Consider the following 22,783-nt stretch of genomic DNA (forward strand, 5'->3'; position numbering starts at 1 on the left):
TTATTGTTAAATGTTTTTAAATTTTCTTTGACTTAGATTATTATTTGAATATTTTATAAATTTTTTTATTTGTAGTTTGTAAATAAATTGATTAAGAATTAGATACGAAAACTTTTATATATTTAAATTATTTTTATTTCTTAAAATAAATATTATCAATTTAATTTATTTAATATTAGTAAATTTGTATTTGTATTTATTTTATTTATAGTAAATTTGTATTTGTAATAATAATTAATTTAATAATAATTAAATGGAAATGTATTTAAATATATTATTTTAATTAATTAGCTAATTGTTTCTTTTATTTAATTTTTGTTGTAAGTTAATAAATTAATTATTATTAGTTTAATTTATTTTGAATTGCATTTTTTATAGTTTATTAATGATATTTGAAACAATAATTTATTTTAATTTTTGAAATTAAATAAACAAATTATTGTTAGAAATGGTAAGAACACGTGGTGCATCTTTTAATTCTCGAGGTGAGAGTTCTCGAGGAGAGAGTTCGTCGCAGGGCGAAGCTCGGAGAAGACCTACCGTTTCTGCTCGTAGAAGTCGGGCAGCTCCTATCCAGCATGACCCCATAGCTGAGGAGCGAGCCGTTGAGGAACAAACATATGAGGCGTATGAGACTCATGGAGAGGAGAATGCATTTGAGGCCCCTAACGATGATGACGATGAGGAGGAGCATGCAGATGTTCATGACATACAAGAGGATGTCGCTGGATTTCCTGGAGGTCCACACGATCATTCATTGCTGACGCACTATGTTCAGCATGTAGCTTATGCTATTTCCCAAGGCCGGGTGAGTGCAAAAATAAAATTTATTTTATTATTTTTTTTAATAGAAAATTTATTAAATATTGATGTGTAGGATCGAGGGGACACACTGAAGTTGATCTCCCACGGAAAAAAAGTAAATAAGTTAGGACCATGCCACGAGGGAATTCAAGACATTGTGTTGAATTCCAGTTTGATGCCTCTTACAGGGATTTGTTATGATTACGTTGATAAGGGGTTACTCCTCGGATTCATAGAGAGGTGGCATTTTGAGACCAGTAGTTTCCATCTCCCTATAGGGGAGATGTCGATTACTCTTGATGACGTCTCGACATTACTTCACCTGCCCGTGATGGGACAAATGTGTGATTTGGAGGAGTTGGAGTTTGAGGAGGCTCGTACAGCCCTTGTGCAACTGCTCGGCGTTGATGGTGGCACAACAGGTGCTGAGATGGAGGACGCACGTGGTCCGAAAGTCAGACTCAGCTGGCTTAGAGAGATATATGTTCAGAGGTGTGAGTCGCAGCATTGGGACTATGCTGCTAGAGCATATTTGTTGCATCTAGTAGGATGTACGATTTTTGCAAATAAGAGTGCCAGTTCTATACGCGTGTCTTACTTATTGTTATTTAGAGACGTACACGCGTGTGGCAGATATGCCTGGGGTGTTGCTGCACTCGCCTATTTGTACGAGCAGCTCGGGGATGCGAGTCTCGCGTCCACAAAGCAGATGGCTGAATATTTGACTCTATTTCAGGTACAGTTATAACTTTGACATTTATTTCATGTATTTATTTCCATGTTCGAACATGGATGTAATTTAATTGAATAATTATTTTTTTAGAGTTGGATATACGAACATTTCCCTGGCTTGGGGAGGAGGCGGTTGGTGACTTCTTACGATGATACCACACCACGTGCCATGAGGTGGCAGAGCCCTAGACAGAGTTCCACTCTCGCAGAGATTCGGTCACAGTTGGATGCGCTGACATACAGTGGAGTTGTATGGCATCCGTATGAGGGGCATCGAGGCATTCGGCCATTCTTCGGCATCTGTATGTATTCTGGATGGATTCGGATTGGTGACACCCTTTGTCGTCATTTGCCTGAGCGTGTGCTGAGGCAATTTGGGTTTCAGCAAGACATTCCACGATCACCGACTACGGTTCCAGATGCAGATGTAGTGGCCATTGATCATATGTGGTTGCACTTGAGAGCTCACGTTGTGAGTAATGTCAGACATGCAGCATCCCCTTCTGACTGTGTTGATGGGTACATTCAGTGGTTCAGGAGGGTTTCGCATCCTTATATTATTGTTGCTGCAGATGACGCGCGACTGGCTCTTGCACCTAGACAACGCCCCGATGTTCCACGGGAGGCACGACCCCATCGTAGATCGTCTCCACCTTCACCATCTGGCGCCCTGGTATATTATTTTTCATTGCTTATATTATTAAATTTTGATCACCTTGTTTATTTAATTGTTTGATATAATTATAATGCAAGCTAGATTTAGGCGAATGGCGAGAATGTTACAGTCCTTGATATCGTGTCGTCATGTCACCGAGGGTACTGTTGCACATCAGGTGTCAGTGGACCTGCTTCAGATTGCTAATGAAGGCATCGACGAATATTCCACGACTAGGAGAGAGCAGAGGCATGTGCGTGGTAGACGGTCGACTTCTAATTGATAGGACTTTATATTTCCTTTTTCTGATTATGTATTACAGGACTTTATATTATCTTTGTATTTGTAATAGAAATTTATAATTTCTTATAATTTCAATGTTTTCATTTTGAGTTACATGTTCTTTTATATTGGTTATATAGATGATCAAATATTTATATGTTTAAGTGGAAAAAAATAAGAACTTAATTAACAACAAGTAATATAAATATGATCATATATAAATAAATACTACATAAATATCACGAATAATAAAAATATAATTATCATGAATACTGACAATAAGTACTTAAATAACAAAATATAATAGTGTATTTCTACATATCTTCATACATAATATAAATATCATGAATCACCTAAGTCAACATAAGATGTTGTTATGTCCATCAACTGTTCAAATGCGTGCATCCTACTAGTATAAATAGATGTCCACGCTCGTGCCTCAGGATAACAGTGGGTTGAGGACATGATATTCACCGTGGGCAACGGACAACCTTCTTGTAGCTTAACCTACATTATACAAATAACAAAATATAATTGAGTGATAAGTAATTTTAAAATAAATTCATAACAAAATGCACTTACCTGCACAAAATGACATCCATGAACATGTCCTATACAAATTAAGCGATGTTGAGTGATATCAGAAGGTGGTGTGGAACGTAGTGGAAAGATAGTATAATTTTGAGAGTATGACAAACACACTAAGATAACGTTATATCGGTTAGCAATTGCATAACCAATGTCTGGTAATGTCATCCACTTGGTCGTGTTAGCCTGTTATGAATAAAAGTTGTTAGAAAAAACCATGTAATAAAGAAACTACATAAAACGGGAAACACTTACCGCGGACAGTGACTGCACCAACAAAGAGGACCTCAGTTCTTCTAGTCTATCATAGCCTCCTACTAGGCTTGCATATTCATCACGCCATGCACTGAGTTCTTTGTACAACTCATTCCTCACAACGGGCCATGAATCTTCTCCGAGTCCCAACAACGCAGCAATGCATCTATACCCACAGTGACCATCAACCACAACATCAACAACGTCCACAATGAAGGGGTGAGTAGTAGAATGAAACTGGTCTATCATTGGAACTCTCCTTTTCTTCATTGCTTTTGGCTTTGATTGTAATTTACTTCTCACAGATGAAGATTCTATGGTTGAATGAAAGGCGTCCACATACTCAAAATATGATGGATCCCGCATAGTAGACCTTTCACTTCGTTTAACTTTACTTTTTTGTGCACCCTTTGTCTTGACTTTATGTAATGGAGGGACCATTGATGTCAATGTAGGACAAACAATCTCAAGTAACTTCTGCTTGATGGTGACTTTACCGCCAATATCAACCTCATTGAATCGTTCTTCTACTTGTTTCAACTCATCTTTAATGGATAACTGAGGCTTAGTTTCATTTAATTAAACATTTGAGAAATGCAATCTTCGCCACATGATATGAAATTCACCTATAGGGATCATCCTAGGATCATATCGTGCTAATTCACATGCACATGGGACACCAAATGTACGTCTCAATACGCATCCACACTTTGAGGAGTCCAATCCTATCTGCTGCACTATTTTCAATTCCTTAGCAATGAGATCCAATGCATATCGAGACACACGCCCAATAAGTTCTCTATATATGTAGCCTTTAAAATAGTCACTCCTGAGCAACAAACTACTTTCAAATGACGCCTTAATCTTGTTGTGTTGTAAGATAATGACGTTATGAATATTATCCCAACAAGAACACAAATCACCCATACTATTGCCCAGAACTTTCTTCAGGCTCCAATGAGCAGATTCAGCCCTGAAACAAAAAAAAAAAACTTCAACAAGTACAAATAAATATTTATCTACAAAACAAATAAATAAAATAACATTACAACATACCTATTTGTGGTTGTGTTCCCTAAATGCATTACTTTGTTCGTCCAGAACTTTACAAAGTATGTGCTGTACGGAATAATCCAAGTCTGATTAACATATTCAAAGAACAAAGGCCATGATCTGCTTGCGTATTCAAAACCATTCACATACTCAGCAAACAAGCTTTCATCAGCACAATCCATCACATTTTCCCATGCATCCATCAACACTTCCCAAACCTCAGTAGAATGAACTAACATTTTGCATTTAGCTTTAACATTTTTAAGGATGTGGAACCGACATAACATTTGATATGACTCAGGGAATACACTTGATATGGCATTCATCAAAGCCAAGTCTCGGTCAGTCACAATAACTTTAGGACCACCCTCAGATGTTAAAAATAAACCTTTCATCTTTTCCAAAGCCCATGTGAAATTACTCTGCCTTTCAGTAGACAAGAAAGCAAATGCTGCTGAGAAGGTTAACCCTGTAGACGTCATACCCACAATCTCAAGCAACGGAAGTCTATATCTATTTGTTTTATATGTGGAATCCATCATAAATACAACATTAAATGAGTTTAACAATTTCACCGCATCAGGATGTGTCCAAAACAAGTCAGTAACAACCTTTGAATCATCAGCACACCTACTCCAGTGAATGTACTTATCCCGATCCAACAACATCATAAGTTGTTGTAGTTCAGTTCTAGACCCTCTTAATGATCGTTTATACGCATGCCTTGCGTTGTAGATTTGTTTAATCGTTGTGACATTTCGATCATTATTTTGTTTGAGTGTTAATAAAATATTTGCAGGTGTAACTTTACTCTTTGTCATATCAACCAGTAATGACTTCTCACTCGTATTTAACCTGCCAGCATAAGGGTGACCCACTAAAGTTTCAGCCAACTCATGGTTGTGATGTCCACACATCACCTTCAACACCCATCCGGCCCCATCTGAACATGGTTTACCCTTTAATCTAAACGGACATTCACATTTACGAGTGCCGTATACACTAGCCACTGCATCAGCTTTGTATTTCCTATATTTTCCCCCTCTTTCACATCCAAGTATGACATACGTTTTTCTTCCCCGTACACCAGTAGCTATGTCAGATCTTACTATTACCACAACAAATCCTAAATCAAAAGCCATTCCTCTTACCCATTGAATTAAGTGCTCCCGTGAATGAAATATTTCATTTGTTGTAAATCTATTTGTTAAATCTCTCTCTACAACTTTGCTAATTGATGAGGACAAATCAGATTTCAAACTACAACCAATCTGAGAATCCATATGAAGATATTCATCCATTTTAAATAATAATCACCTACAAAATTATAATGACCCTTATTAACATAATTAATAATTAATCAAACAAATATAAAAATATTAATATAATTAAATTATATATTTGATATAAATAGAGTAATAAATAATTTTTTATATAATTATCAAATTATTAAAGAATTAAAGATACAAAAATCATCTATAACAAATTCATATTTTAACAAAATTATTACGTTTAAAAACTAACCATATATAACATTTAAAATTATAAATTTAAATATAAATTACTGTAAATAAAATAAACAAATAAAATAATAACGAAACGTAAAAGGAACACTGCCTCTGGACGGATGACATCCGTTGAAGGATGTCATCCGTCCAGAGGCAGTGTTCCTTTTACGTTTCGTTTTTATTTTACTAACGTTTTGCGTCTCATGCAAGGATTATAGGCTTGGATATTAAAAGGATTATTGGAAGTATGGGAAGGGTTTAGGGTTTAGGATTATTGGAAGGATTATGACTACGTACCTGGAGAGGAACCACGACAAGGACACTACACCACAAACGCACTGCACCACGTACTGCACCGAGAACAAGAGGAAGATTGCTTGATAATTCTTTTCACGATCACCAAGCTTTGCAGAAAAATATTTTACTCATACAAGGAACTACGTAGGTTATCAATGAAATATGTTATAAATGAATAAAATTAAAAAACAATAATTTTAAAAATAAAATTTTACTGAGGGGCAAAATAGTAAAGGAAAGGTGGAGGAAGGGGCAAAATAATAAAGGAGAGGTGGAGGAAGAGATGTGTGGGGGTGGAGGGAGCAACACCCCGGAGCTTTTTACATTGCACGATTCACAAGTTAAAAATAACTTGAAGACTTAAAATAATATATAGTTTCCAAATTGCATAATCTAGAAGTCATTTGACTTTTACTGTACAATGAAATCAAAAAACTTTTCAATTATGTAATTTATAAGTTAAAAATAATTTTTAAATTGTATAATTTGTTTTAACTTCTAAATTGTATAATTCAAAAATTATTTTTAACTTTAAATTATATAATTAGAAAGTTTTTTTATTTCTGAGTTATACAGAAAAAAACAAAATTATTTTTTTATGGGGTGCAGGAAAAAAGTGTATAGAGGTGCGGAAGAAGCAGTCCAATTCAATAGTGTTTTATTGAGGTTTGTAACAAATTCTGACCTAACGTATTATTAGGTGAAACGAAGGACTAGAGTGTATTATGAGGGGCAAATTGGAAATAATACATATTAGAAGAATTTATTTATAATTTAGGCTTAAATAAGTTTTCATTTTCCTACATGAACCATATTTGTTATAAGTACCAAAAATTTTTTTACTTCAAATTAGATACATAGTAAATTAATCGTTCTGTTTTATGTTATTCTAATATTACACGTGATGAAAGTTCTACTCCTCACTTTTATGTTAGATTGTCTCACTTCAGATAATCTTTTAAGTCTCTTGTATTATAATAGATAATTGATACAAAATATATTAGTTATTATGGTAAAAATAATAATATTCAATAAGAATCAAAAGAAAATTATAAATATCCGAGGAAACTAAATCAGAAGAAATATAAATACATATTTGCCTAAACAAAATTATTTAATTAATTAGGTACTCAATTTAAAGAAAAAAATGATTAAATACTTAAAAATAAAAATGAGGTTTGAAATATATAACTCATTTTAGCCTATAATTTTAGACTTGTATACATTTTTTAGCAAAATTATGAAAAGGACACGATTTTTCATTAATTTTTTTTAACTTACTTCGATAAATTTTTTCATAATTTCAATTACTTGTAATAGTAATAGAAACAACTTATAATTTATTTTCATTTTCTCTTCAATTATAGAAGCATGTTATACAACAATCACTAAACCACTTATATACAAGTGTTTAATCAAGTTATTTAAGCTAAGTTGGTTGATTAAGCTTTTTACTTCAAGGGATCCAAAGAGACAAATGCTGAGTCAAGGGATATAGTAATTTATGTATTTCAACTAATTCAATGCTTTTTAACTCAACCAAGAGTAGTTTATGAGGTTAAGAAATAGCCTCATCATGACACATATTTCAAATCCAAATCTTCCAAGTCATAACACTTATCTGATAATGACATATAAAATAATTATGAACTCAATTGAAAATAAAGATGGTTATACCAAAAATCATCTTTTAACAACCAATCACAATATAATTTCTACTTATGCAAATAAAACACAACTCATACATTATTTTTGTAAAAAGTATTAGCATATAATAAAATGGGTGTGAAAGTGTAGAGAGCAGCTACTTTTAAAAAACATTGCAGCATTGTTTCCTGCAACTTTAGAAAACACTACCAAAGGCTATTGTAGCTTCTTGCACTGTAGATGATTGCGTAAAATATAGCAAATGTTTTGTACAAACATAAGATGACATAGGATTCTTATATGTTTCATCCTAATGCATGATATTATTAAAGTAGGGAAAAGCTGATTTGGAAAGTTAAGATAAGAACCACTAGTAGTCGTCACAGTCCACTAATTTCTTGAAGCTTCGCTAAATACAGTGCCACTACCTTTTTCTTTATGGTAATCTTAGTGATGCTACTGTCACTATACATTCCAAATTCATTATAAATGTAGAACTCTACAACAATAATGCAAACATTGGTATTGATAATAACATTTTGGTGAAAAAACAACAATGGTTGATCTTGTGAAAAGAAAAAGAAAAGAAAGGTGGACAATAAATGAAAGTAAAAGCAGCATTCTTTGTTTTTTCCACTTTAATTGTCTTTGATCTTTACCATTCAAAATGTATAGTAGCAGAAATATTATAGAAGTATATATAGAGGTGCCAAATTGTTTCTGGCTTAATGTGGTATATGAAAATTTTACATGAACTTTAATTAATGATTGATACGTTATCCATTGTTGAACTTTAATGTGGTTTTTCATTTCCATATCTTCACTCATAAGGAACTGAAACTGATAAATGGTGATAAATTCTCCATTGGTTGAGTCGTGAGTGTTGGATAGAGAGAAAAGGTGAGAAAAAAGAAAGATGTATGTGACTAGGCCTTTGTCTATGTATAGAAGATCTCCAAGTACTCTTTCAATACCACCACCAGATGGTCCATATTCAGGTTATCTTGTGATCACAGATGAAGAAGCAGAAGCAGAAGACACGTGTTGTTGGCGTCTGTGCAGGCATAAGAAGGTGAAGAAGCTACCTTTTCCTCAGGACAAAATCTTCTCTATCACTCATGCATCAGAGTATCAGCAAACTTCAAACACCAAGGTCTGGTTTCTATCTGTGCCTGATCACCCTCTATCTTCCAACCGCTACTATGTCATCAAAGCCAAAGGCAGACATAAAGGGTATGTTACCATGTATACATCACTGCATTATGATTTCGTTCTCTCTATATACTCAGTATACACTAACAATTTAGTATCATTCAGTGTATATATATATATATTTGGACAGCTAAACTAATTTTGAATTGAGTTTAAGATGCAATCAAAACAATTGCTTCATTATTTATACCAGTTTTACAATTAGTCAGGCTGAAGTCAGAATTGTAATATTAAGGTCACTTAATTATTCTTAGAGGAGTAATGAGGCGTGGTTTTGGAAATATATGATCTTTCTCACATTATGAACAAGAAAAGAGATAAAAAGCCAAATTAAAAACGATGGTTTTTCTCGTGCAATTTGAGTATTTGACTATGAATGAGTTTCGTTTGAACTTATTCGGCCTTTTTGTCAAACTTGGATGCAACCAGAATGCTGGTTTATGTAAAATTTATCAGAGGGCAGTGAACGTTTGATGTCTTAGATAACATGTGCCGTTGTACAGTGAAAACATTGACAGTGACAAAGTTGGAACTATTGTGTGATTTTGTAGGAAAGCATACAAGTGCTCAAGAGAGGGGGACATTGTGACATGTTGCTTCACTGACATGTTGAATGATGAAAGGCCAAAGCCTTTCAATCTGAAGGACTTGTACCAAATTTTCAAGATTCACAGCCACCAGAGTGATGGTTTCTTTGGTAGGTCCATAACTCCTGATGGAATTCCCCCCTCATTCCTAAGGAAAAAAGGGTGGAGAATGGAAATCTCAGGCTCATATAGGTCATGCAGACTGAGTGAAGCTCTAGGAGTTGATGCTTCTCTAAGGGAACAGCTACCAGATTTGAACTTCCCCATCTCAAGAAAACGTTCACCTCCTGTGACAGTAGGAAAATGGTACTGTCCATTCATTTTTGTGAGAGATGGGACAAGAATGAGACAGCAGATGAAGAAGTGCATGTATTATAGCATGACTCTTGAGCAAAGGTGGGAAGAGGTATACTCTTGTGGGAGTGAAGAGAGTGAAGGGGGTGATGGTGTTGTGGCTGTGAATGTGAGTGTGGAGAGAGAGATGGTTATGGTGTCTGGCATTAAAGCTACAAGGAATGGAAGCAGTGATGCTGATGGTTTCTTTTGGTTTAGGGCATATGATCCATACAACAGGAGAAAGGCTAATGTGGGTTTGAGTTCAGCAATTGTTGAGCACATGAGATGGGTGCAGGAGGGTGGAGGATGGGCCCATGGTCATGGAAGAGAGAAGATGGTGAGAGTGAGGGAAGAGGCAAGAAACCAGAGTGAGTGGCTAAGGTTTGCATGCTATGTGTTAGTGGAAAGTTTTTGTTTGAGGACACTAGAAGGGAAGTTAGTGTTGAGATATGACTTTAGGCACATACACAACGTTAAATGCAAGTGGGAGTAAGGATCTAAATAAGTACTTTTGTTACTTTTTCTAGGATTAGAATTGAAGTTTTATGTTTTATATCGATCATGTTCAGATAAAAAGTATTTAGAAAACTCTATCTAAGTTTTATTTTAATGTTAACTCCACAAAATGTTTTTGTTTGCACTTATGTCATACTTGTAATACATGTGCATGTATTATGACAATTTATAAATTGAAGGTTCAGGAAATAAATTAAATACTGAATTTTATAAACAACATTCTTATGATATTTAGTTGATGAATGTATAATCTAGCTTTAGCATTCAGCATGGGTCCGGTGGTAATCTCCTCTAGGCAGAGCTTAGATTTACTTTTGGAAGGAAACCTCTTCTTCTTCTTACATCTAATCTTCAGGGTTAAATTTTGTCTTCTTCCTTCCTTGGTTAGTCTTAGAAGTCAGTTTCTCTATCTTCTTTTCAATTTATGTCTTCTCTTCCTTATGTGAGTTCCTAACAAAAGTAGTTTTTGACAAAACCATCTTCGTTAGTCATAGAATCAATAGTAGGCAAAGGCAACAAATCTATGAGAGTTAGAGGGTTAAAACCATAGACTACCTCAAATGGAGACATACAAGTAATAGAATGAACTACCCTATTATAAGAAAATTTCACATGAGATATCCATTTCTCATAAGTTTTCAAATTTTTATTTACAAAACATTTAAGGAGTTTGATTTACCACTTTAGTTTGTATAAGGATGAGAGGTTATAGAGAAAAGAAGTTTTGTACCTAACTTACCCCACAATACCTTCCAAAAATGGCTAACAAATTTTACATCTATCCAATGCAATGCTCCTTCGAATACCATGTAGTCTCACTACTTGCTTGAAAAATAAATTGGCCACATGATTAGAGTCATCACTCTTATGGAAGCGAATGAAGTGAGACATCTTGGAGAACTTGTCTACCATAACAAAAACAAAATATTTTTCTCCTTTGGACTGTGGAAGTCCAAAAAAAAATCTATAAAAACATTTGTCCAATGAGATTTAAGAATGGGTAATGGCATAAATATTCCATGATGCATGGATTTAGACTTAGCACATTTACAAGTAATGCATCTATTACAAAAGGAAAACACATCATGTTTCATCTAAGGCCAAAAGAAATTATCATGTAAAATATCCAATGTCTTCTAAATCACAAAATGTCCCATTAAGCCCTCCCCCCCCCCCCCCCCCTTCCTTTATGAGCTTCGAGCTTCTTTGACAAATAATTCTCTCATTGACCATTTAGGAACACACACATTAGTTCCCTTAAAAAGAAAGGCATGCCTATAAAAATCATTAAAAGCTCATTTTTCACAATCTTTATAATTTTTTCCAAAATCATTATCATCATCATAAAATTCCTTATACACTTCAAAACCAAACATTTTAGTTTCAACCATGGACAATAAGGCATGTCTTCTAGATAAGGCATCAACTACAACATTTTCCTTACCTTATTTATGCTTAATAACATAAGGAAATTTTTCAATAAATTCTATACCCATTTGGCATGTCTATTATTGAGCTTGCCTTGACTTTTAATGTATTTAAGGAATCTATGATCATTATGAATTACAAATTCCTTAGGAAGCAAATAATATTGCGAAGTTTTCAAGGCCCTTACTAAGGCATATAGCTCCTTGTCATAAGTGAAATAGTTTCCACTACTCCTTTCAACTTTTCACTAAAATATATAAGATACCCTTTTTGCATGAGAACACCTTTTATGCCAACTTTTGAAGTATCACACTTTATCTCAACAAATTTTTCAAAATTTGGTAAAGCTAAGATAGGTGAATGTGAAATTTTATGTTTGAGGCTATCAAAAACCTCTTGTTGTTCCTTTCCCAGTTAAATTCCATCCCTTTCTTAATAATTTCATTTAATGGGGATGTTATGGTACTAAAATCCTTGAAAAACCTCATATAAAAATTAGCCAAGCCATGAAAACTTCTTACCTCACTTACATTCTTAGGAGTGGGCCAATCTTTAATGGCATTGACATTTTCTTTAACAATTTGCACTCCTTTAGAGCGAACTACAAACCCTAGGAAATCAACTTCATTTGTACAAAAAATGTATTTTTCCATATTGGCATATAGTTTCTCCTTCCTAAGAACTTATCAAACTTATCTTAAGTGTTTTAAGTGTTAATCAAGTGTGTGTTTTGCTATATATCAAGATATCATTAAAATACACAACAACAAACTTACCATAAAATTCCTCAAAACATGATTCATCAATCTCAAAAAAAAGTACTAGGTGCATTGGTCAACCTAAAAGACATAATCATTCATTCATACAAACCAAATTTAGTTTTAAAAGTAGTCTTCCATTCATTTCCCTCTCTCACCCTAATTTGGTGATAACCATTTTTCAAATCTTTCTTTAAGAAATAACAAGCACCATGCATTTCATCAAGCAAGTCATTAAGTTTAGGAATACGATGTTTATACCTGATGGTGATGTTATTGATGGCCCAACAATGCACATCCTCCATGATCCATCTTTCTTAGGAACAAGGATGAATGACATGGCACATGAGCTTAAGCTCTCTCTAATCCATCCTTTCTCTATGAGTTGCTCCATTTGCTTTTGTATTTCTCTGGTCTCCTCCAGATTGCTCCTATAGGTTGACCTATTAGGAAGGGATGCATTCAGAATAAGGTTCATGTTGTGTTCAATACCCCTTTTAGGAGGTAAGCTATGAGATATGTCTTTAAGGAAGACATCCTCGTACTTCTTGAGAAGTTGTTTTGTACCTAAAAACAAAGAAACTTGCACAAAAGACAAACAAGTATTGTTAGGCATAAGCAAATATAAGGTTTCTTCTTTAACCAATGCTTACTTACCTCTTTTTCTCTAAAAAAAAGGCTTTTACCACTCTTTATTTTTTTTACTTTCCTTTTTCTTGCCTCTTTCTAGAATTTTCTCTCTTACTTTTTTTTTCACTTCATCTTAATTTGATCCTCACAAACCGTGCTAAGAGATAAAAGTGTTAGGGACACCATTTTCTCTTTAAACAATAAATAATACTATTAGTTAGACCATCATGAATTATCTTTTTATCATATTGCCAAGGTTTTTCCAACAACAAGTGACTCGCCTGAATAGGTACTACATCACATACTACCTAATCGACATATTTACCTATAGAGAAAGCAATGTGCACCTCCTTATCCACCACTAATTCTCAATCCTCATTCAACAATTGCAAAGCATAAGGACTATGGTGTATAGATGTCACTAAACCAAACTTCTCCACTATTTGTTTACTGACTACATTTGTAAATCTTCCTTCATCAATGACGACAGCACACACATTTCCCATAACCATACATCTAGAATGGAAAAATATTCCTTCCTTGAATCTCATCTGCCTCCTTATTCATACTACCCAACAACCTTCTAACCATAAAAAGATCTCCATATGTGGTATTTCATACTTCATATCCTCCTCGTCACTACTAGATGATTCCCCAATGGAATGATCACTAATGTACTACCCATTCTCCATTAAAATTATAGTTCTCCTATTGGGACATTTAGCTTCTATATGTCCTCTACCCAAACATTTAAAACATTTTTTTTAACTAAAATGTGAAGAATCATCATTATTAGATTGAAAAGTTGCTTTATCGCTTAAAGACTCTTTTTCATTAAATTTAGGAATGGTAGAAGTAGCTCCCTCCTTCTTAGATTTCTCCTTATCCCTTCATGAGGTGAAAGACTTCCTATGAGAGCTTCTTCTCTTGAGTTATTGTTCTACTTTGGTAGTTTGGTGAAACAAATCCTCCAAAGTCTCATAATGGTGTATTTACACTACATCTTGAATCTCCCTATTTAATCCATTCAAGAATCTAGCCATTGTAGCTATAGGTGTTTCTTCTACATCAGTTTTCATCAAGGTGACCTCCATTTCTTGGACATACTCTTCAACACTCTTATTTTCTTGTGTAAGTCTTTATAATTTGTTGAAGATCTTCTTTTAATAATAAGGAGAAATAAATCTTTCCTTATAACTACCTTTAATTGCTACCATGTAGAGATTAACAACCTTCCCCTTCTAGTTATGTCTATGGTAATTGTATTCCACCAATTCATAGCATATCCTTCAAACTTTAAGGATGTCATAAGAACCTTATCGTCATCCTCATAATCATAAGAGGTGAAGATTTGGTTAAGCTTCATTTCCATGTCACGTAGGCTTTCGGGTCAATAGCTCCATTAAATCTCGTCTTTGGTCTCGCCGGTCTAAAACCATGCTCCTCTTCATCATTATCCATCCCAAGCATGTGGTTCCCAAACTCCTTTTTGGCTCCTCCTTGGTCTAAAAACATGCTTCTCTTCATCATTATGAATCATCATGTTTTCTTCTCCTTCTCTCCACTCCCTCCAATCTCACACTCACATTTGCGCTAGACTTTTGGAGTCTTTCAAACTACAGTTGAGTGTGTTTTTGCATTTGAGTCATTTGTAAGTTAAACTTCTCAATTACTACCATAATTGTCACAGTCTTAGGTGACTGAGGATCACTTTTTGGAAAGAAGTCGTGTCCTGCAAGAAAATATTAGTAATAATATATATATATATATGTGTGTGTGTGTGTGTGTGTGTGTGTGTGTTTAGGACCTCATAACTCTTCTAAGTGTTTTACATAAATTTCAGTTGTATATCATCCTTATAAACTCTCTTTTTAAAGTATTTTCTTACATCTTTTCACTCAAATTCCCTTTAATGTTTGGCAAAGAACTCCAATAGTGACAAATCAATATGAAAAACATTATGAGATCTAAATATTGACTCAAGAGGTCAAAGAAAATACAAATCTCTAAACAAAACTTCAAAAAATTTTAAGAGACACATAAAACAATAAAAATAGAAAATAATAGGACTACCACAAAAAGTTAAATGAGACAACGCTGAGACTCTAAAACAATGAATATAATTCAATAGATTAACAATTATAAGCAATAATGAATCATAATAATTGTGTTGAAATCTACATTTTTTTTGTTTTACTCTTGGATCCTTACCTTTTTTTCTTTTAGTATATATTTGTTTCCTTTGGACTTAAATCCACTATTCTTTCTTTTTTCCTTTTTTTTCTTTCAATTTTGAAATTCAACACACAAACAACGAAAACTAAACAAATTGCCTTTAACACCAAAACTTATGCAAGATCAATTTAAATAGTTAATTAGGACTACAATTAATAGAAAAACACATACAAATAGATAACTTCCATAAATTAAATGTAGAAAAGCACAATCTAAACAAAACTTCAAAAAATTTTAAGAGACGCATAAAACAATAAGAAAAAATAATACGACTACCACAAAAAGTTAAACTAGACTACACCGAGACTCTTTAAAAACTGAATATAATTCAATAAATTAACAATTATAAGCAATAATGCAACATAATAATTTTGTGTTGAACTCTACATTTTTTTTACTCTTGGATCCTTACTCTTTTTTTTCTTTTAGTACATATTTGTTTCTTTTGGACTTAAATCCACTATTCTTTCTTTTTTCCTTTTTTTTTTCTTTCAATTTTGAAATTCAACACAAACAAAGAAAACTAAATAAATTGCCTTCAACACCAAAACTTATGCAAGATCAACTTAAATAGTTAATTATGACTACAAAATATAGAAAAACACATAAAAATAGATAATTTCCATAAATCAAATGTAGAAATGCATAATTTAAACAAAATCATATAACACAAACATTCAAGAAATGTTTTATGTTTTTTTTAATATGAAATAAAAATAATATAAAAGAGGATATTCAAACTAGAACCTTATTCTAAATACCAGATTATATGCTCTTGTACAAGAAAAAGTATGATTGCTTCTAGATTTGAATCTTGAAGAGGGGCAATAAAATAAATCAGAGAAGAATGTGAAATAAGACAGGGATGAGGACGCCACGATCTAGTATATTGATAAAACAAATGAAGATTCATCGTAAAGATGTTAATTTTTTATAAGAATCAAAATTCTAAACCAAGAACTAAGAGAATTCTCTCTCAAAGAATATAAATATATATAATATGACTCAAAAGTGTCTACATATGTATTTGGTGTTCATATATATAGACACAAATGTTTAAGCCACTTAAAAATCCATAAAAGAAAGTCCAAAAACATCAAACCCAAAAATAACTTAGAAAATGTAAAAACATAATTGAATTATTTACAATTAAAAGAAAATTAAAAATAATTATAATTGTCGAATCCATGATCTCCATGTCCCTTGAATTCCAATCTTCATGGAGCATCATGAGTCTCAAGGAAATTTTTTCTTTCAATTGTTTGTTCCTTGACTTTGTCATAGGTTCTTTAAATTACAAGTCTTCCTCACACTCTTTTTCTATAGGATCAAGGGATAGTTCTCTACCACTTTTAATCCTTCCGAATTTCTCCAACACAACAACACTACTATCAATTCATCTTAGTCCATATTCAAATGACAACATCCATTTAAATGCATTTCCACATGCCAAATATTACATACCAAATTACATCCATCAATAATTTCATAGAAAATCCTTATAAATATGCTTAACAAGTAAAAACACATAAAAGTTTATTATTCTAATACATATTTAAAATTTATAGATATAATTTCATCGTATAAACTCAATTCTAATGCAGTTTAGAAACAAAAAAATCTAGTCACAGCCCATCCTCTCATTACCATTTTCTACTTTACATTGATCCATTACTCAAGGCTCATAAAACATGATTTATATTCATTCTTCAGTGAAATCCTATAGGCTAACAATTTAAGCCTTTCTTCACGCTACAAAATTCCAATATCCAAAAGTCGGTTTCAACATAAAACATAATACAATGCCTAAAACTTCAAAATTTCATTCAATTGAACTTTCTCGCAATCTCCCATTTTCTATAGTTAGCATTTCTAATTAAAAACATTGTTTGTTTTTCTTTATACAACTTTAAAATGAAAGTTTGTTTTATCTATACACTAAAAATTTCATCAACGGTAAGAGTATGATTTTATGATCATACATATATAAAGATTTGCTTAGAGTGTAAGAAAGTTACGTGCAAAAGAAAAATCTACATACAAGAAAAAAAAATATTTCAAAGAAAAAAGATATAAAATAAAATTACTTTATTTTGAAATAGAATCGATCCAAAATGATCTTAAGACTTTAGTTATTCAAGGTGCTATCAATTTTTGAAATGGATGAAAGTGGAGAAAGAAATTGAAAAAAAGATTGAGAAATGGGGTTTTGGTTGATAACATGGCTTGAAAGAAGAGTAACAAAGGAGGTCTAACCTTTTTCATATTTTGTTCCTTATCTCCCTCTTTAAAATTATAAATTTATTTTATTGCATTATTATTTTATCTTTCTTCTTTGATTAGACACGTTACAATAACTCTACTGTTATACAATATAGTTTGAATAATATGTCTCTCAACATTGTCATAAAATAAAATTTTATTTTAATTGTATTATGCTAATAAATGGAATGTTACATAAAATATTATTAAAAATAAATTATATAATTAAGAAAAAATAAATTGATTCATTTATTTCTATAAAAAAAATTCAGATAAAGTATACCATTTCAGTAAAAGAAAAACATTTAATATTGTAATTATGAAAATGGTGGATTTTAAGAAAATAGTTAAAACATGAAAATGAAAAAGGGAAAAAAATATCTTTACACAAAGGCAACAAAATTTTTGGTTTGCACAATTTAAGTTAAGTCATTTCCAAAATCGCAGTCAACGTGTCGGCACGCAAGTCGTCGTTTTCAAATTCTAAAATCGACAACTTTTGGTTTGTGTTTTTTTTATCTTATGCTACAGTGAGAGTACTATATAACGCTAGAGTAAAAGTTCTACTTCTGCAACATTGAGTAACTAGCTTTCCATGTTCTGAAGAGAAAAAAAATAGATGATGATGATGATGTCTCACTGTGTTTTCCCTGTTAATCCACCTTCCACTCCTTCACCCTGCTTCCACTCTAAAGGTACTTTCCTTCTTGCTTTCTATGACAAGTATATTACTTTTCTACAACCAGTTAAACTCAAATCTCATTCCACGAATTTTCAGGCTTTTTGTGCTTATGGGATCTTATACGATGAAAAATTTGGGGACCCCAACTGATATTTTTCTATTATAGGTGGAAAAAATCCAATTCGGAGACAAACAACTGTTAACATATTTTATTGTTAAAATAGTGCAGACATAATACACTGTCAGACTCAGATTTACATATTTGATTGTTAAATGGTATATATAATCAAATTGGGATTGCTCATGACTTGTTCTTGTTTTTGTCAACTTCAGTTGGAAAGCAATGGTCTCAGAGATTTGCTTTGAGTGTAAGGCCAATGCACCCTAAGAGAGTTTCAAGTGGCTGCACTGCGAGAGCAACTTTGGGTGATGCTGATAAATCTATCGGAATTCCCCGCCAATGGTACAATGTAATTGCCGATCTTCCAATAAAGCCACCTCCACCGTTGCATCCTCAGACTTTTGAACCAATCAAACCAGATGACTTGTCACCCCTTTTTCCTGATGAGTTAATCAGACAAGAGATAACCAGTGACAGATTCATAGACATACCGGATGAAGTTCTCGATGTTTACAAGCTTTGGCGCCCAACCCCTCTCATTAGGTTTGATTATCTATCGCTTTTCCTTGGAGCTATTTGAAATGCTATTATTGTCTAAAATTTATTGAAAATCACAAAAATTTTGTGGATCGTGGTTAATTTTTTTTAGTTCCTTAGACACAAAATTTAAAATCGACCGATTTTGATACATTTTAATCCTCAAACTTTATATCTTTGATACATTTTAATCTCAAATTTTAAATAGATATAGTCTTTTTAAGTCAATGGCATTAACTTTTTTTCTAGTGTTATATGGTGTTTTATGTTGATATTCACAGTGTAAACAACTCAAATGTCTAAAATACTATTTAACATGTAAAAAAAAGTTAACATCAATAGATTAGAAGGAATATATCCATTTATTTTTAATGTTTGAGATCAAAATATATTAAATTTCGAGACCAAAATGTATCAATGTTTGGAAAATGGATGATTCTAATTTTGTGTTTAAGACTAAAACCATATTTAACTTTATTATCTATCGAGTTTTAAATAGTATGTTTCTAGCACTTCTCTTGGAGAAATTGTCTGAGGATTATCTGCTCTGATGAATTTAGAGCCAAGAGGCTGGAAAAGCTTCTTGATACGCCTGCTAGGATTTACTACAAGTACGAAGGAGTAAGCCCAGCGGGATCACACAAACCGAACTCTGCTGTGCCACAAGCCTGGTATAATTTACAAGAAGGTGTCAAGAATGTTGTGACAGAAACTGGTGCTGGACAGTGGGGAAGTGCATTGGCCTTTGCTTGCAGCATATTTGGCCTTGGATGTGAGGTATGAGTTGGATGCACTGAGAACTCAACTAACTGAACTAATGGTTTTTCTCAATCAAATGTTACTAATTTCCTGGTAGTGTTGGTGTAACTGTGTTATCATGCATGCATCTTTGTTTAGAACTAACAAGAAAAATGTAATTGAAACTGCACCAAATTAGTTGTGCACTCCAAAAACAATCATCAATGGTCGTTTCTTGCTTGACCCTTGTTCTGATCTTTTGTTTATCTTCAATACTTTTGTCCAAGGCCAACAAAGTTAGCAGTAATTGAATGATTCTGAAGGACATAATGGAATTGTGCACATGATGTTATTGTAGCTTAGATTATGAGACTGTGTTGTTTAGTTGAATGGTTTATAAATATAGGTGTGGCAAGTGCGCGCTTCCTATGATTCAAAACCTTATCGGAGGTTGATGATGCAAACATGGGGTGCAAAAGTACATCCATCTCCATCTATGATCACTGAGGCTGGTCAGAGAATGCTTCGAGAGGATCCATCAAGCCCAGGGAGTTTAGGAATAGCCATATCGGAAGCTGTGGAAGTTGCTGCTAAAAGTGCTGATACCAAGTACTGTTTGGGGAGTGTACTCAACCATGTTTTGCTTCACCAGAGTGTTATAGGAGAAGAGTGCATCAAACAAATGGAAGCTATTGGTGAAACCCCTGATGTCATTATAGGATGTACTGGTGGTGGCTCCAACTTTGCAGGGCTAAGTTTTCCATTCCTTAGAGAGAAGCTCAATAAGAAAATCAATCCTGTTATTAGAGCAGTTGAACCTTCAGCATGTCCTTCCTTAACAAAAGGGGTGTATGCATATGATTATGGTGATACAGCAGGAATGACTCCATTGATGAAAATGCACACACTTGGACACGACTTTGTTCCAGATCCAATTCATGCTGGTAATAATATGTTATGCTGATAGGGTTTTCCGTTCTAGAATTTAATTTTTGGAAGTGTGGTAGCTTGTGTTGATTTGGCCCTTTAAGATATGGTCCTTGAATGAATTTGTCAACTTCATGAGAATTTAATGCATGAATCTATGAACTTTTAAGACAAATTTAGTTCCCAGCGTGGTTCAACTTCATGACAGAAGGATTAATTTGTCAGAAAGTTGACAAATTCAAGGACTAATGGTATTAACAAACTTCCAAGGAGAAAATCAACATAGGTTTTCTTTTCTGGATGTGATGATGTCTTTTTACCATCACATTTGTTAGTGTATATCCTTGTATTAACATTTTTTATCATTTTTAGGAGGTTTGCGTTACCATGGTATGGCACCATTGATCTCACATATTTATGACTTGGGTTTAATGGAAGCAATTTCAATTCCACAAACAGAATGTTTTCAAGGTAATTCTCATTGTCATCTCACTTGGCACAATAACTTGCTTAGTGACTCAAGTTTCTCTGCTGAGTTTTTTTGTGTTGTTAGATCAAAATACGCTACTTTTGGTATGTTAAAAGGATTTTTAATACATCTTAAAACATCAAAATCAATGTACATCAGTATATTTTAAAGACACAAAAGAGGTCAGTACAAAAAATCTCAGTAGAGAATCCAAAATTCGTACTTAGCAAAATTAAGATCATATAGGATGAAAGTGTTGTCTTTTTGGTTACAGGTGCTATACAGTTTGCTAGGTCTGAAGGGTTGATACCAGCTCCTGAACCAACTCATGCCATAGCTGCAACCATTAGGGAAGCTATTCGTTGTAGAGAGAGTGGGGAGGCCAAGGTTATTTTGACAGCAATGTGTGGACATGGCCATTTTGACCTGCCAGCTTATGAAAAGTATTTGCAAGGTAACATGGTTGACCTCTCATTCTCAGAGGACAAGGTTAAAGCTTCACTGGCCAAAATTCCTCAAGTGATTCCTTGAGTTGAGACTCACATGGCTCTCTCAACACATTTATGTGTCTGAGTTTGTTTTAGTGCCTGCTTAATTAGGTTCAAAATTAGGGAACACTTGATACATCTCAAGGAAACAACAAATAAGTAGATTTTTGCATCTTCAATGTGTTTCCAACACACTTAATTATTGGAATAAAATCATAATCTCAACCTGGGTACCTTTTGCATTGTGCCTTTGTCCATGTATACATTAGAATTAGTGGTGTATCCATTTCTCAAAAGTGAATAAATTGTGGTGAAACGCTGTTAAATTTCCAAATTTGATGTGTATGGTAGAACTCTTAAAAGTGAGTTGTTCAATCCTTTGACAAATTTATCAAGACTTTAAACCTAATTCAATTTTATAAAACTAGTTTTAAAGTAAGATTTACACCATTTTATATAATTTATTAATGTAGATCTTCAAAACACATTTTCAGTATATAATCAACTAGTAATGAGTGAACCAATTGTTAAGACAAGATTGTCTAATAATTTTTATTTTGAAATTTAACCAAAGTGTCTAACGAAATATTGTCTATCAAAATTACCGTCTAAGATAACGCATTAAACGATATTTATGCTTAGACAATATCCTAAATGCAAACAATATAGACTATTTTAAACAACTTGATAAACAGACCAGCATAAATATTATAGTACACAAATCATGTTAAGCGATATAATGAATGTCTAACGTTTTAAATCCAAATGTAGGAATAATATTCTTTTGTTTGTGGTAGCATTTCTCTTTATATATGTAGATCCATAAAGAATAAATACTTTATTAAAAAGTTATATGTTGATTCAAAAAAACGTTAAGAGATATGAAGACATTCTGAAAATGTTTCCTCAATGTTTTATGTCTGTTCAATCTGTCTCAGCAAAAGCAACACAACATTTATACTCGTATAAAAGGCTACACACCTACATCAAAGTCAATACTTCTAAGTAACAAATCTTTCTAAAAGTTTTCTATATA

The 22,783-nt window shown here is 33.1% G+C and overlaps 4 protein-coding genes across 4 annotated transcripts; 3 read left to right on the plus strand and 1 right to left on the minus strand.

Annotated features, from left to right (window-relative positions):
• The first annotated feature begins 448 nt into the window (after positions 1 to 448).
• LOC128193695 (protein MAINTENANCE OF MERISTEMS-like) lies at positions 449 to 2,474 on the plus strand. The gene is made up of 4 exons (XM_052867772.1): positions 449 to 808; positions 878 to 1,540; positions 1,628 to 2,209; positions 2,322 to 2,474. Exons 1-4 carry the CDS (start codon positions 449 to 451, stop codon positions 2,472 to 2,474), a joined length of 1,758 nt encoding a protein of 585 aa, XP_052723732.1.
• A 341-nt stretch (positions 2,475 to 2,815) lies between these two features.
• LOC128193696 (uncharacterized) lies at positions 2,816 to 5,511 on the minus strand. The gene is made up of 6 exons (XM_052867773.1): positions 4,967 to 5,511; positions 4,373 to 4,882; positions 3,943 to 4,289; positions 3,317 to 3,861; positions 3,056 to 3,247; positions 2,816 to 2,980 (listed from the first exon to the last, which is right to left on the minus strand). Exons 1-6 carry the CDS (start codon positions 5,509 to 5,511, stop codon positions 2,816 to 2,818), a joined length of 2,304 nt encoding a protein of 767 aa, XP_052723733.1.
• Positions 5,512 to 8,556: 3,045 nt separating this feature from the next.
• On the plus strand, positions 8,557 to 10,572 carry LOC108344981 (uncharacterized). Its single transcript, XM_017583527.2, has 2 exons — positions 8,557 to 9,054; positions 9,585 to 10,572. Exons 1-2 carry the CDS (start codon positions 8,738 to 8,740, stop codon positions 10,447 to 10,449), a joined length of 1,182 nt encoding a protein of 393 aa, XP_017439016.1. The 5' UTR covers positions 8,557 to 8,737; the 3' UTR covers positions 10,450 to 10,572.
• A 7,750-nt stretch (positions 10,573 to 18,322) lies between these two features.
• Positions 18,323 to 21,992, plus strand: LOC108344675 (uncharacterized). Its single transcript, XM_017583120.2, has 6 exons — positions 18,323 to 18,480; positions 18,801 to 19,131; positions 19,686 to 19,902; positions 20,270 to 20,807; positions 21,163 to 21,261; positions 21,534 to 21,992. The coding sequence occupies exons 1-6, from the start codon at positions 18,405 to 18,407 to the stop codon at positions 21,788 to 21,790; spliced, it is 1,518 nt and encodes a 505-aa protein (XP_017438609.2). The 5' UTR covers positions 18,323 to 18,404; the 3' UTR covers positions 21,791 to 21,992.
• Positions 21,993 to 22,783: the final 791 nt, after the last annotated feature.

This window comes from Vigna angularis, chromosome 8 (assembly GCF_016808095.1).
Source record: "Vigna angularis cultivar LongXiaoDou No.4 chromosome 8, ASM1680809v1, whole genome shotgun sequence".
Lineage (NCBI taxonomy): Eukaryota > Viridiplantae > Streptophyta > Magnoliopsida > Fabales > Fabaceae > Vigna > Vigna angularis.

What these genes read in the sequence shown, in the direction of transcription:
- LOC108344981 (XM_017583527.2), top strand. Translation starts at nt 8,738, where the DNA reads ATGTATGTGACTAGGCCTTTGTCTATGTATAGAAGATCTCCAAGTACT. An exon ending in GCCAAAGGCAGACATAAAGG is followed by an intron (nt 9,055 to 9,584) that starts GTATGTTACCAT and finishes GTGATTTTGTAG; the next exon opens with GAAAGCATACAAGTGCTCAA.
- LOC128193696 (XM_052867773.1), bottom strand. Translation starts at nt 5,511, where the DNA reads ATGGCTTTTGATTTAGGATTTGTTGTGGTAATAGTAAGATCTGACATA. An exon ending in TCAAAGGTTGTTACTGACTT is followed by an intron (nt 4,883 to 4,966) that starts GTTTTGGACACA and finishes TAAAACAAATAG; the next exon opens with ATATAGACTTCCGTTGCTTG. An exon ending in TCCTAGGATGATCCCTATAG is followed by an intron (nt 3,862 to 3,942) that starts GTGAATTTCATA and finishes TATCCATTAAAG; the next exon opens with ATGAGTTGAAACAAGTAGAA.
- LOC108344675 (XM_017583120.2), top strand. Translation starts at nt 18,405, where the DNA reads ATGATGATGATGATGTCTCACTGTGTTTTCCCTGTTAATCCACCTTCC. An exon ending in ACCCTGCTTCCACTCTAAAG is followed by an intron (nt 18,481 to 18,800) that starts GTACTTTCCTTC and finishes TGTCAACTTCAG; the next exon opens with TTGGAAAGCAATGGTCTCAG. An exon ending in ACAAACAGAATGTTTTCAAG is followed by an intron (nt 21,262 to 21,533) that starts GTAATTCTCATT and finishes TTTTGGTTACAG; the next exon opens with GTGCTATACAGTTTGCTAGG.
- LOC128193695 (XM_052867772.1), top strand. Translation starts at nt 449, where the DNA reads ATGGTAAGAACACGTGGTGCATCTTTTAATTCTCGAGGTGAGAGTTCT. An exon ending in AATATTTGACTCTATTTCAG is followed by an intron (nt 1,541 to 1,627) that starts GTACAGTTATAA and finishes TTATTTTTTTAG; the next exon opens with AGTTGGATATACGAACATTT. An exon ending in CTTCACCATCTGGCGCCCTG is followed by an intron (nt 2,210 to 2,321) that starts GTATATTATTTT and finishes AGAATGTTACAG; the next exon opens with TCCTTGATATCGTGTCGTCA.